General features: G+C 29.4%; 1 protein-coding gene across 1 annotated transcript; it reads right to left on the reverse strand.

Annotated features, from left to right (window-relative positions):
• Window positions 1-6,493: 6,493 nt before the first annotated feature.
• Window positions 6,494-13,186, reverse strand: LOC100256743 (disease resistance protein RPV1). The gene is made up of 6 exons (XM_010667144.3): window positions 12,653-13,186; window positions 11,238-12,330; window positions 10,800-11,108; window positions 8,898-10,706; window positions 8,181-8,812; window positions 6,494-6,752 (listed from the first exon to the last, which is right to left on the reverse strand). Exons 1-5 carry the CDS (start codon window positions 13,138-13,140, stop codon window positions 8,219-8,221), a joined length of 4,293 nt encoding a protein of 1,430 aa, XP_010665446.1. The 5' UTR covers window positions 13,141-13,186; the 3' UTR covers window positions 6,494-6,752; window positions 8,181-8,218.
• Between the last annotated feature and the right edge of the window lie 2,904 nt (window positions 13,187-16,090).

Here is a 16,090-nt window from a genome sequence, read left to right on the forward strand (position 1 = left end):
CATTTTTCGTAAGTATGTAATAATCTAACAAATTTAAATCATATTTCGTAACTATTATCAAAAACGGTTCTTAAAAACACTTTTTGAAAAATTTTCTTTAATATTTTATAAAAAAAATATTTATTTAAAAATTTGAAATGTTTTAAACCTATTTTCCATTTAAAAAAAATATGTTTTAAAAATAACTTTATATATACTATTTTATTTGTAATTATTCTCCAAATTTATGCAATATTTTTTAAGACAATATTTATAAAACTATTCTAAATAATTGTTTTCAAAACCATTTCATACATAGACCCTTTTATCGTTTTTTTCTTCTTTTCTTTCTTTTTTTTTTTTTTTTAAGATGCCTATTATTATTGGAAAGTAGTTTTAAAGTAAATGTAGAGAGCGCTGATCATTTTGATGCATTAGTTACATATTTTGGACATCTTTCTCATTACTTTTTATTATATTAATTTGCTCTTCTACATCTATATATTGGTTTTCCTTGTTCTATTTGATATACTTAATCATTTTTGTGAGAAAAAGAGGAGATGACACATACATTCATATTTATTTTGAGTAACGATGATTCTACATTTTATCATTTTCTCATAATTTTTAGAATTTTCTTATAATGTTTGGGATTTTTGAATTGTGATATTTATAGCTTATCATATAAATTAATTACTATTTTTCCCATGCATTACTTTTCACTGGTGTTATTTGTAGGTTACATGTTTCCATGATCTTTAAAGACTTACAAAGCATTGATGGAAGATCATCGAGTTGAAATTTTTAGTTTAGACATAAAAGATTGAGATGGTGTTTGTTTTTTTAACTTAATTCTAAATAAAACTTAAAACTAAATAATGTTTAATAATGTTAAGTATTGAGTTATTTGTTTTTTTAAATATTTTATTTATATTAAATATTAAGAAATAAAGATAAACTAATAAATTATTTTAACATTAAAAAAAATTAACTTAAAAATTAGCTCATTGAATAAGTAAATTCGGTAGGATGGTACCAATGAAATCGAGTGCTAACTCCCATTTCTTATTGAATTAACTTATCAACTTTCTATCGAACTTTTGGATTTGATAATTTTCGCAAAAAAAATCATTTAATTTGACTTTATTATTATTATTATGAGAATAAATCCTACTACTTTTGGTTATGGGGTTTCCATGCTTGAAAAAAAAAACCTAGGGCGTATCACTCAAATCATTGGTCTAGTCCTGGATGTAGCCTTTTCCCCGAGTAAGATGCCTAATATTTACAATGCATTGGTAGTTAAAGGTCGAGATACTGTCCGTTAACAAATTAATGTGACTTGTGAGATACAACAATTATTAGGAAATAATATTTTGACTTTTTTTATTCAATTGAAAATTTTAAGAAATAAATAATAAGTTAATAAAAAGTAAAAATAAAAATAAATGATCTGAAATATAAAAATAAGTTGCTTTTTTATTTTATTTAAAAAAGTCAAATAAATAAAGAGACAACACCTAAGTGGTATATAAACTCATTTTTTCATAGCATTGGAGGAGTTATGTAATAATTATTTAGACATAAAATTGTTAAAAGGGGATATTGCTAGTGATTTAGATTAACTACTTTAGTTTGATAATCTTATTCCAAATAATTATTCGTCTAATATTGTTGCATATTTTCTAAGATTAATATAGGTCTTGAAGATTTAATTAAGATCATCATCACTTTGTAAACGAGGCCATCTAGGTAAGTATGCTTGAGTTAGTTTAGTGAATGATATAATTAAGAAGTGTATTTTGAGAATTATTACATAACATGAGCTTTATAGGTTTGGAAAAGCAAATTTGAGAAGGAGTGCTCAAGAGGTTCTTAAGAGCGCTCACTATAAAACATGTTAAGAGTTAAACATGAAGATGCATATAGATACTAGCCAATGTAAAGTCCTCAGGGAATTGATAGCTTCTAATTCATGTAAAATTGTGATTTATTTTTTCATATTAAGTGAATTTTCTCAACAATCAATTGACCAATGATATTTAATTAATATATAGTTTATATATATATATATATATATATATATATATATATATATATATGATCAATTTTTGTTTTGAAATTTGATGTCTGCTATTGATCAAAGGATTAAGAAAGAAAGAAAGAATGAATGAATTAATCAATCTCCATGTGTAATTTCAAGAATCAAAATTAGAACTTCTAAATGACAAAATAAAACTAAGAATCAATTTTATAGTGATTTTAGAAAGTGTTTCTAACATTTTTAACACTTTAAAATTTCTATCATTTAAATATTAGAAATATTATAAACATTTTCTAAAATCATTATCAAATATATTTTAAATGAGATTCAACTTAAATTTGTGTTTCTTGTTGATGGACGTGCATGTTAGTATTTTATAGTCGAGTGATGAACTCATCTCTTAATTAAATTTTAAAGAGAACTCTTATCATTGGAAGATGTGGTCTACCATGATCTTTGACTTTTCAGGGTTATATATATTGAATACTAAAGTAAAAATTAATAAATTATGGCTAAAGAGACTTAAATCGGAATTTCTTGCTGGATGGATGTGCGAGTGTAAAAATAACAAGTGTAATTTCATTGATCGGACGATGTAATGAATTATACAAATAATTTAACTATTTTTTATTTTTTTTAAGTTTGGAGATGAATCACCCAAATGATGACTCTTGAAATAGACCCATTGGATGTGATGTCAAATATCATAAAATGTTTGATCTATCCTTATTGATCACCAATTGGTTTTCAAATGACATGATCAAAACTCAATCTTAGAGTTGGTATATATAAGAGATTGTGCAAGAAGCATCGTAATTGGGCAAATAAAAAATAATGTTAAATAACTATATTTTTCATACAAATTTGTATGGTATATGATTGAAGAAGAGAGTAAAGAAGTGTTGTTTGACTGGAATTCTTAACAGCAAGGTCAGAGCTCTCTACAGGGAGTCAATGAGGACTTTCCCAACATTACCTTCTACCTGCTCTCTTCTCTTCTAATTTCAATTCTAACCGCTGGAAGAGATGGGAGTGGTTTGGTGCCGAGGATTCATCCCCTCACCTCATCCAAGTTTTTGTTGAGTCCAAACAAAACTTTAAACACATGTTCTTTTCCAACAATTTTCTTATACTTCTGAGAATACTTAGTACAACCGAATTTATTTTCATCAAATAAGTCTATATGTTGCCAACGCCTATTGAGAATATTGATAAAGTATTGAGTTATTGAGAGTTCTTCTTGCTTGAGATCATTAAGAAGCTTTCTCCTGGCATTTCAGTTGATGGTACAGATAGCGAGGCCCATACACCTATGGCAATCAGTGTTCCAGATTCTGATTTTCATGATTTTGATTTGAACCAAACTAAAAGTTCTTTTGGAGATAATCAGGTCTGGTCGGCATACGAAAATGATGATGGGATGCCTCGGTTCTAGGCACTGATTCACAGAGTGATCTCTTCGAATCCGTTCAAGATGAAGATCAGTTGGCTTAAACCCTAAAAGCAACAGCGAATTTGGTCCAGGAGATTGAATAGGCTGGTTGAATGGATAATGGGGTGGGTTCAGTATGGGGCCCTCCTTGAGAAATATCCAACAGCAAATTAGGACCTTTTTGTCTTATTCAAAAGGGTCAGACGGCTGGAACACAGGTGCTATTGAGTTAAATGTTGCCATTGGGCAAGGAATCGAGACCACTAGCATCCACAGAGCAAACACAATTGCACCGTGGCCCCACGTGCGCATGGCCATGCATGGCGACCTTTGGCGTGCAATCCCAGCCGCCACATGTCATCCTCTTATTTCTTCTTTCTTCTGATGTCAAAATTTAATTTCCCAATTTCTAATTTTTAAATTTATTTTTCAAAACTTCAATTTTCAAATAATTTTCAAAATTCTAATTTTTAAACTTTTTTTTTATTTTTAAAAAAGCACCTCAAATTTCAAATTTAATTTTCAAAACTTCAGTTTTTAAAACTCCAATTTTTAAATAATTTTTAAAACTCTTGTTTTCAAATTTAATTTTCAAAACTCTCATTTTCAAATAATTTTCAAAACTCTAGTTTTTTTAAAAATAATTTTAATTCTACTCCAGTTTTAAAATATTTTTAATTCTACAATTTTTCATCATTCATTATGAATTTAGGTCACCAAAAATCTCGAATTTAATAAACTTGTTGTCATTCTTTTTCTAGCATGCACTTTTACAAATTTTATTTGATTTTTAATTTATTTTCTTTTCGTTTTTTCTCCTTTTTTATATATAAAAATGAATAAATTTTCATAATTCCAAAATAATGGAATTTATAGGAATTAATCCATAATAAAATAAATAGGTAAATTGGGCTTTAGTAGGGGTCTACATATGAGTTTTCTCTTCTAATTGTCAACTGTTATACTTAATGAATATTGTTTGATCTTTGTTCTACTATTTGACATGCATGTGCTAATTTTATCATTATGAACTAACCTTGTTTCCATGATATCATGTTCTTATTTGCTATTAAGGTATGCTTTCACTCCTACTTCATTTATTTATTCGTTCTTATACTCAAATTGTTTTATTATTTGAACATTTCATTGGTATCCATTGATTTCCTTAGCAATTGTCACACTTGCCTCACCTTATTTAATAGAGACCCATTTTTAGAGACTTAGAAGGGTGCTACGACTCACCACCATATCTTTCCAATAGGTAACCTAACCCTTGGACCTAGACTTGATTTTTCACAAATCTATTTTTTTTTCTTTAGGAGTCATACTTAAGGTTTTCTTTTTAATTTTGTTTTTCCTTAAAAAAAATAAAACAAAAATAAGTGGCGACTCCAAGTATTTTTCAAAAAATAAAATTTTTCATAAATAAAAAGTGAGTTCCTCATCGAGTGGGAATGCATCGTGCAAAAATGCAGGGTCCACGCCTTGAAATTTATTTTTATTTTATAGTAGAATCCAAAGTTTTGTAATACTTAAATGGCAGAAAGAGAGCAATCAAGCTTCATGTGCTAGTATTTTATTTATTTTTTATTTATTTTAGTATTTCTTGTTTGGATTGAAACAAAAACAAGGATATCATACAAAATTATAATAAATTTTTAAATCTTTTATTTCTTTCAAATAGATTAGTATATATTATATTATACATAATGCTAAATCATAGATGCTTCAAATGATTAAGAAGGATAACTAATTATCTTTCTATTAAAAAAATAAATGATGTCATTAATTGTTGCAAACTAATTTACATTATGGGATGATGAGTGGGTTGGTCATTCTATCATCTTCAAAATTATCCTAGATAATAAAAGTAGTCCTATAATTAATGATTAAATAAAAATATTTCTTTTTCATTTTTTTTAAAGGTGGTTAAGAAACCAAATGCTTGTACATATTATGTTCTTTTCTTTTAATATTACATTTGTCATTTTTTTTTCATTTATGTACTGAATTTTTTAAAGATGACTTCCTTATTTAATAAGAGAAGTAAGTGTCTCAATTAGAGTTTATAATAACGCTTGACTTTTTATTATAGAAAGATGAATAATTTAATCATAAAACAAAAGCAAGTGTGGAAAATTGTAGTAATTCCTATATAAAATGTAGGAGCTCTTAGAAATTTATCTTTAAAAAAAACAAAAATTTTAAAAATCAATTCTTATACAAAATCAGATATTAAAATTTTTTTGACTACCTCAATTTTTAAAAATCTTGAAAGTAATTTTTAAAAATATAAAATTTATATCTCATGCAAGTTATTGGATTTCATATATAAATTACTATTATTTTCTCTTTTAGAAAACATGAAATTAGTAAGCCGGAGGACACTTAGACACATATACATTAAAATCAAGGGAAATATGGTATCCACATTTTTTATTTATGAAAAATTAAAGAAAATGAACATGCCTAACTTTATAAATGGTTTGTATGGATTGACATTTTATAAGATGAAAATGACTACACTCCAATATGCTAATATTCATGTCATATTTTAGTCGTGTTATCATGTTACATCAAAATTGTCATACTGATATTTTTTTTTTTTATAAATTTAATAATATGGTACATAACTTTTGTAGAAAGAAAAGTTTATAAGCTAGCCTTGCTAAACATATACCTATAAAAAATATTTCAAAACAAGTGTATAAAAAATGGTCATCAAATAAAATAATGTTTGGATTTAACAAAATAACCTTGGGATTTTAGGTTTAAGAAATTTTGAACTAGGGCTATCAAAGATAGGATTTAATGATATTGGTTGGGATTATGATAATTTTTTTTTATATAGTATTTGAATTATGACTGACTACATCTATAATTATAATTAAATATTGAATATATCTCTTTTCATAAGGCACTATGAAATAATTTGTAACATAATTGAAGCACAATAAAAAAAAATTTAAGCTACTTTGGTCACTATGCATATGATCTTAATAGATAAATGAGGATAATTTATCAATGTCTCAAAGTCATTCTTGAAAGTACTTGTAAATAATTTCAAATAAATAAAATTATCCATGCCTAAAAACATACAAATTAAAATCAACAATTCAAATTATCCATGCTAAAAAACATACTAATTCAAATTATACATGCTTAAAAACATATAAATTAAAATCCACAGTCCAAACAAAAAGTCTCTTTTATGGCATTATCATTCTGGTTCAATACTGCATCTCTACCACCCTTCCAATTCCATAACCAATAGTTAGTCATGTTTCCATGCGCAACCTGACCAATGGTTAGTCATAGTTTAATTATCCTGTGCTTTTTCATCTTAGAAATGAAGCAAAGTAAGAGCAAAACAAATTTTAATTCATGCTATGCAATTTGAAAAACATATGATAATTGTTTTGGCCTACCAATTAAAAAATGAAGCTCTAAATAAAATTTTTAATTAATTCAAACAAAATTATGGCCTACCAAAACAGCTACAGTAATATGGTTTTTCTTTTTAAAATCAATAATTCATTCCAAAGATAAAACTTTGATAGGTCCTAAGACATTTATTAGAAAAAATAAAGGAGTTTTAACTTTAGATAGGTCTAAGAATACAGGATCTCCGAATTTCATAAAATCTTGGAATAATTAAAAACAAATAAAATAAAATAAAGGCATAAAAAAAATGAAATTTGAATTTTATTTTACTATATCTAATTCCATATTGAACTCTATATTCTTTCAAGCATGTGATCATTTTAAAATATATCTATATATTTTTTTCCACTAATTCTACTAAATATTTTAACCTTCAATAAACACCAAAGACAAAGAAGGCATACCTTATGGGGTAGAGTTGGAAACTAGAGATATCTTCATCTTTTTTGGTTGGATTCACTGCATCATAACATTTTTATTTTATTGTAATGACTAAATAAGAAAATATAGATATAAACTCAAAAGCATATAAGTTACATGTTTCAAACAATCTTGATATGGCCTTAAAGGAGTGGCCGAGTCAGATAAGTAGGCTGCAAAGTAACTTTTTTGTTTTTATTTTTGAATCATGAATTATAATAAACATACAAATTTTTTAATATTTCATGAAGTGCTTTATCATTTAACAAAATAAGTGATTATTGATATTAGTTATGAAAGAAAAAATATATAAAATAAAAAATGAAACAATGAAATGGATAAAGAAAAGTTTTAATTATTGATATTATTTATGAAAGAAAAAAACTTAGAAATAATTAAATTGATAAAAATTTTATTTAAATTTTTTTTCTAACAATATAATATAAATGTAGCACCATCGTTATCAATAGTAAATTGGTAGTAAAAATCTTAAAGTCAACCAAAGCAACCTACCATAAAAAATTATTTAATAAAATATAAATTATTTAAATAAACTTAAATTTTATCAACAATTAAATAGAATATAATCTAAATAATCTATCTACTTGAATAAGTCCTAATTTTTATTTTTATTTTTAAAAAAGAGTTTTTAACTTTCAGACAAACCGAAACTGCGGGATCCAAAAATCTCCTAAAATTTTGGGATAATTAAGAACACGTGATTAAAATAAAATCATGAAAATATATATATCAGCTGGGTTATGATTTCAAATGTTATCTAGATATTTCATTTTTCACTAATTCCATCTAATAAATATTTTATTCATTAGTGAATGAAAAAAGAAGAGAGAGAACACATACCTTGCTAGAGGTTAAAGAAACCCTTCATCCTTTCGAAACTAGAGAATTTTTTTCTTGGATGAGTGATCTTCTCTATTAGCAGGCCTTTTTCTCGACGGCTGAGGCCAATGCTTCTGATCTTGGGCGTATATGAGATGTATCCCACAACTTTTCACTTTAAAGGATGCGTTTTCGCCACATGTAAAAGAGGCATTACCGACAGGATTGTCAAAGTGAGCCTTGAAGTTGTTCCACTTTCTGGATCGATACTTGCTTGGAATGCCAATCTGAGGGAAATACGTCACCCACAGTGCTGGATCTGATGTGCTACCACTGTCGTAGCGTGTGCTGCCATATGATAAACCGCTAATAGAGTATGTTTTACAATGAGGATGAAAACCAATATCATCCAGTCGTTTAGATTGATCACCATGGGATATCGCCAATTTACAATGTGGAATAAAACCAGATGTTCTCACGCATTCATCATCATCATCAAGGGGAACATGATGGAAGAATAAAACAAATCCTAACAAGTTATTATCTTCATACCAATTCATTGGAAGCTCTACACTTACTTCACATCCCATTCTTTGATGACTTACCCACTCTGGTATTCCACTACTTCCTGGAATGATAATATTAAATTTCTGCTGCAGAAAAAAAATGTCATGTAAATCTCATGCTTTTTAAAAAAAAAAGAAAGAAAAGGGGATAATTATGCCATGAAAATGATACCTGAATTGGTGATTTCAAGTGTTTGAGCAAAGAAGACCAGAGTAGACTTGAAGAAGTTTCAGTTTCCAGGCTTGGACAACCATGTGCCTCTATCCATCCAAGACTTGATGGAAGCTCTCCAATTACTTCAAGCATCGGACAATGATTAATGAGAAGGGTACGAAGCTTACAAAGTTGAGTGATGCCAGCAGGGATGCAACGCATACGGTTTTCACTTATGTTTAAAAATACCAGTAAGGATAGGCACCATAAATCACTGGGGATTTCTTCTTCCATCAGATTGCAACCACCTAGATCTAGCATTGTTAAGCAACATTGTAGGCTTCTCAAATTGTCAGGCAAGTTGTGGAGCTTTGGACAGTTACGAACATGAAGACTAGTGAGACATGTCAAATTACCGATGCTATTGGGAAGAGCCACAAGGTTCTCACAATTGATCAATTCCAAGGATTTAAGACCTCTCAGATGTTCAATTGATGATGGCAGCTCTGAGATACCCGTCTCACGTAAAAAAAGGCGTTCTAATTGTTCCATATCCTCCGTGATCTCTGAAAAAGCCTCTAGATTTGAACAACCATTGAGAGAGAGGCCTTCGAGGGATTTCAACTCACATATACTGTTTGGAAGACTTTTCAAGTTTTTACAATTGTCCAAATTTAAGTGATCAAGTCTGGTGAGATGACCTACTGAGTAGGGTAATCCTTCAATAGCAGTCTCATCTAGAAAAAGAGCCCATAGATTCCCCATATTTTTTTGGATCTCAGGAAACCTCTCAAGATTTGAGCAACCACTGAGAGTAAGACTTTCAAGGGCCTGCAAGCGCCCAATGCTATTTGGGAGTTCCTTAATAGCGGTATTCTCTAAAGAAAGCTCCTTCAAGCATTTCATATTCCCTTGGATCTCTGGAAATTTCTCAAAGTTTGAGCAATATGAGAGGTTAAGATTTTCAAGAGATTCCAAATACCCAATGCTCCCTGGGAGTTCCTTAATACCACTCCTATGTAGACATAGCTCCCTTAAACGTCCCATATTGGTAAATACATCTGAAAATTTCTCAAACTTCAAACATTTTTCAAGAGAAAGAATTTCAAGAGATGTCAAGGACCCAATGCTGTTTGGGAGTTCCTGAATAGCAGTCTTCCTTAAATAAAGGTTCTTCAAGCATTTCATATTCCCTTGGATCTCTGGGAATTTCTCAAATTTTGAGCAACATGAGATGTCAAGAATTTCAAGAGATTCCAAATACCCAATGCTGCTTGGGAGTTCTTTAATACCACTCTTACGTAAATGAAGCCTCCTTAAATGTCCCATATAGGTAAATGTATCCGGAAAATTCTCAAACTTTGGACATCCTTCTAAATAAAGCTCCCTCAAAAATTTCATATTCCCATGGATCTTAGGAAATTTCTCGAAGTTTGAACAATTTGAGAGATTAAGGACTTCAAGAGATGCTAAATACACAATGCTACTTGGTAGTTCTTGGATCCCACTCTCGTTTAAATAAAGCTCCTTCAAACATTCCATATTCCCATGGATCTCAGGAAACTTCTTCAAGTTTGGACAACAATTAAGATAAAGAACTTCAAGAGATTCAAACTTCATGCTGGATGGGAAACTTCGGAGTTGTTCACATCCTGCTAAATTCAAGTAAGTCAAACTTTTGAGATCGCCAATAGATGAATGAAGTTCACACAAGCTTGTACAACCTTCAAGATTCAGTCTCTCCAAATTCGGCATGCTTGAGAATTTTGGCATTTTGACCAACTGTTTTGAGTTACTTAGATCAATGCCCTTTAATTCTTCAAGACACTGTAATAGAAGACATTTTGTTAATAAATAAAATAAAATTTCTTTAACTTGAATATTATTATAAAGAAAAAAAATATTAAATAATGATCATACCTTATTCCCTTTCCAAAGTTGTTTTATGTTGCTAGACTTCAAGTTGATTTCAATAAGGTGCTTTCCATAAAAGTTCCAAGGTAAAGATGTCAAAGTGCATCTTTGCCAATGAAGATATCTCAAATCATGAGGAAATTGAAAGTCTTTAGGAAGAAGCACTTTATACTTCTCTCTCGTCAAACCATCATGATCATTGCAATAGATTTTAAGCAACCTAAGTTTCTTCATCTTGGAAAACACTTTTGTATTGAACTGTATTTCTCTTGATCTAGACAAGTCCAAAGATATGGTTTGAATATTTTGCATCTCCTGTAAAACAATAAGGAAAAATAAGGGAAGAACACAAGATAAAAATCCTAACTACCATTATATAGACAATTAACCACTAAAAAATCAATTATACACATTTAAATAAATATTTAGGCATTTAATTCGTACCTCTTGTCTAGAAAATGCATCATAAATATCATCTACATCCCACAATCTACTCCATTTGCAGGGGTCTCCAGGACATTCTTCACGAACAATTGCCCAACCCATTTCGTGTATCAAGTCATGCATTTGTATCATGTTGTCTGAGATAGTTACTAGACATCTATCATGGAGAACTCTTATGTTGCATGTTGCAAATAAATTGCAACCATCTAATATTCTTGACACAAAATCTTTGCATTCACCTTTGAAAAAACACGCAATGTCCAAGAAAACCTCCTTTTGAGAAGGATCAAGCCCATCAAAACTTATTCTAAGCACATCATTAATTTCCTTCATAGGGTTTTTTTTCAATTTATCCGATGCGCTTTTCCATTCATCTATTGTCATGCCTTGAAGAGAAGAACCTACAACTTTAAGGGCCAAAGGGAGACCTTGAGCATATTGAACCATGCAATTTGAGAGGTCTACATAATCTTCCTTAGGAACATTTTGTTTAAAGGCATGTTGGCTGAAGAGTTGAAGAGCTTCCTCATAATGTAATGCTGTAGCCTTATGTGATATAGTCACTCCATACTCAACCAACAGATGTTGGTCTCTGGTTGTAATGATAATTGTACTTCCTGGACCAAACCATTTAGGACTTCCAGCCACTGACTCTAATTGCTGCAACCGATCCACATCATCAATTACAATAAGAACCTTTTTTGAGCGAAGTCTGGACTTGATTATATTGACGCCTTTATTGATATTGCTAAACTCTACATCATTCCCCACTGTATCATGTAGAAGTTGTTGTTGTAGTTGAAGTTGATAACCCTTGTTGAATGTCTCTCTGACATCTTGAAGAAAGCTTGCACCAGTGAATTGATATTGGATCTCATTATAAACAATCTTGGCAATGGTAGTTTTACCAATTCCACCAGGTCCATAGATCCCAACCATACGAATGTCATTCAAGTCACTACTTAACAATGATTTTAGTTCTTTTAAGCGAAAATCCATCCCAACTATATCATCGTTAATGTGCAAAAGCTTAGAATTCATTGATCTTCTAAAAATCTGGTTAATAATTTCCTTAATATGCTTTGACTCATACCTGCCAATTATAAAGTACAATTTAACACTTCATGAGTCATAATGAATTGCAAAGCATAAGAAATATAAAGTAAATTTAGTGATATTTACTTGATTTTGTCCATATAACAAAAGTAATAGGATGTAAAAAGTATTAAAAGAACCCAATATATTGAGCATTTTACAGATAATGAGAAGGCAACAAGTTTTGAGCCTAGTGTTAATAAGATCGCAAAGCAAGCTTTACTATACAAAATTATTAACTTGTTAATTCATGATTTAAGACAACTAAATCCTTACAACTTAATTAAATCAAAAGCACAAATTAAGGAAGTTGAAGTTACCCATCATTCACATGGAAACCACTTAGATTGCTTGCTTCAGTCAAGGAATCCCTCCACCTTTGCACCTTTTTCGCATCTACATTTCTTTCATGAATGGAAAATGCCTCTCCGAAGCTCCCTGTTTGCTTTCGCACATCACAAGGATCCAAGTGGTAGAACACCGGAAAGACTATTTGTTCCATTTCTTCCCTGCACTCCATGATCTTCGCTAACTCATCCAAACACCACTTGGAATGAGCATAGTTTTTTGAGAACACCACTATGGAAATTCTTGATTCTTCAATAGTTTTCAAAAGTTCTGATTTGATCTCCTCTCCTCTTTCAAGTTGATCGTCTCTGAAAGTCTTAATCCCCATCCCATGCAAATTTACGAATAAATGATCCGTAAAATTGTTGCGGGTGTCTTCACCTCTAAAACTCAAGAACACTTCGAACTCATATTTACGGACTGAGGTAGAAGAAGAGGGTTTTTGGGTAGAGGAAGCCATTGTTGGACAGTTTCTGGATGAAAGCTTAGAGAGAGTTGAGAAAGAACTTGTGCAAAACTCACTTCGATATGAAGCAAAATTCACTTCGATATGAAGCAAAACTCTTTTTTTTTTTTTTTTGTTGTTGTTTTGTGGTTGAATTGTAAAATTTTAAAAATATATGCAAGTAGGTGATCCTGGATGTGATTTGTCAGTTAAATGTCAACGAGTAATGTGATTTGTCCTTCTTTAAAAAAATATAAAGAAGGACCCACCCATCATAAAACCCGTAAAAGCCTTACAATAAAATTTTAGTCTTCGGTATTATGGCCATTGGCGCTTTCTTTGTCCTAAATTTTAACTTAAATTCAATTAATTTTAATTATTTTATTTTTATACTCTATTTAATATATTATTAAAGATATAAAAATATCATAATAATCTTATCAAAGTCTTTCTTTATTAAAAAAAAAATAAACTTTGGGTATAAAATTGTTAATATTTTTAAACATAAAAATATATGCATATATCATTATTTTTTTTACATTTTAAACAAAGATCATCATTTTACTATGAATAAAAATTTACTTATTATGAAAATGTAAAAACCATAATAATGAATTAATGAAATAATCTTTTATGTTTTTTGTATGAGGGAGTTTAAATGAGGGCCTAAAGACTTATTCTTATTAAACTTATGAAGAAATTTTTTTACTGTTTCAATGAACTAAGCAGTTTCCTTCTAGAAGTTGTTCTTTTTTTAATTTGCGTTGAACTTAGGAAAAGAATGCTTTAGAGTTTTTGGTTGTATTAGAAACTGTTCTTTTCTTTTGGGTCCCCTCACCAAACGGGCATTGAAGGATAATATCTGTATTCAGAGGTGAATTGAGGCACTTGATCCCGCCCCTTAGATTTTCATCTCCTAATTTGGCTCCTTGATTGCAAATCCCTTTGCGACATTTTTTCAAAAAGAGAATATGTTACTTTATTCTATTTGATCAATTCAATGGCCATTTGGACCTATTTTTGGTGTCTACAAGATGTCCAAACACTAGGAGACAACATGTGCATGTCATTGTTAACCTAGTTGGAGCTTGAAATTGTTTTCTATTGACGAGTCAGGCTTGGGTTGCGGTGGACCTTGGCATGATTTGACGCTTATTCTAATCCAAGTTGGGCCGTAATTTAACAAACTGGACTGAGGGCTTGAGCACTTTGTGGGATTGAGGAAATCTTCTTGGGGAAGTGGACCTTGAAGCTTGAAACATCAATGTCAACAATTTGGAGACGTTCTATGTACTAGATGCTTAATATGAGTCATCAAAGAAGTTTTGATGAAGATTCAAAGACATCCATGAAAGCTTGTTTTTTTGGCCTTCTTCAAGTGTATAATAAGCTTCGCTTTTGCTGGCCAAACTCTTTAATAAAATACGATTTGCCGGCCAAACTCTTTAATAAAATGAGACATTTGCTTACCATGTCTTGTTTATTTCTTTTATTGTATATCCTATCATAGCTCATGGTCGAGAACTAGTTGACCTAGTTTGTCAAAGCTAATAAATTATTTTTATATATTTCTTCAAACTTATTTTACTTATTTTCATTTATTATATAAAGATTAAATAATTTTAAAATGTACAATTTTTTAACTAATTTTAATTATATTAAATTTTCTTTAGTGTCTTCCATGGTAAAACCATACAGGAGAAAACCATTTTCTTTGCAATTTTTTTTTCTTTCCTTAATATTTTTCAGGAACTAAACATAGCCATAATGATTATTCCGAACCCTAGAGGTTTAGTGATTTGATCACAACTAATATTAAGATAAACAAGTAATTAACTCACGAGTCTAATAGAATCCATAATAGTAAGTGGTAGAGTCTTTGGTCATGTTTATATATATCTTGGATTTGATCAATTTCTTTAAATTTTTTGTTGATTATGAATCTAAATATGAGGGTTGAAGCATAAATTTAACAAGGGAATTGAATATATTAATGATTCAATTATGATCAAAATATATATTAAGAAGATTGGACTGAATTTATTTTCCTTTTATTAATCTTAAAAATCGTGACAACTTGAAGAATATAGTGGTAGGTGATGGGATATGTACAAGATGCTAAGTATGAGTCATGTGATTTACTATTTGAAATTGATGGTATATGGATTTCACTACATTAAAGTAGATAAAATATTGTAGTTGATGATCATCTTAAAGTTAATTTAATCTAATAAACTAAGTAACTTATTTAAAATTTTCTTGCTTAAATTAAGTTGGGATTTTGAGTGTTTTTGAAATGGTACCATTTTAGTATATAGCTAAAAAAAATTTTAACTTAAATAATATTTACTGTGTAATGAAAATGAAGTATATAGCTACTAAAATTTTGGAAATAGCAAAAAGTAGAAGAGATTATGTTGAAATCTAGTAAGAATCTTAATTTATGAAGTTTCTAGTTGTGAATACCTTTTTTATTTGAACTTAAGTTAGGGTTACATAAGGATGGCGACGGGATGGGTTCGGGACGGGTCGCCTTCATCCCAACCTCACTCCATTTATTCAAAATAATTCTCATCCTTGTCTCATTTAAAAAATTAAACGGGGTGGGATGGGTATGAGAATTCTCATACCCACCCTGCCTCTTTTAAGTTTTTTTTTTTTTTTTTTTTAATTTTTAAGATTACTTTTAAAATTTTTTAATTACATTAAAATAAATATATTTTATAAATAATTAAATTATTATATTTTTTATAAGTTATTTTATTAAAAAATATTTTATTATTATCTATATATTAAAAATAGTAAAAAAATAATTTATTTAATTTTAAAAATTAATTTTATATATAATCGGGGCAGGACGATACGAGATAAGACAATACTCGAACTCAACCCAGGTTTTAAAAAAATTATCAAACCCGTTCCAAACTCATTTAGTTAAAATCAAACCCGTCCCATTAGGGGTAAG

This window comes from Vitis vinifera, chromosome 18 (genome assembly GCF_030704535.1).
Source record: "Vitis vinifera cultivar Pinot Noir 40024 chromosome 18, ASM3070453v1".
In the NCBI taxonomy this organism is placed as follows: domain Eukaryota; kingdom Viridiplantae; phylum Streptophyta; class Magnoliopsida; order Vitales; family Vitaceae; genus Vitis; species Vitis vinifera.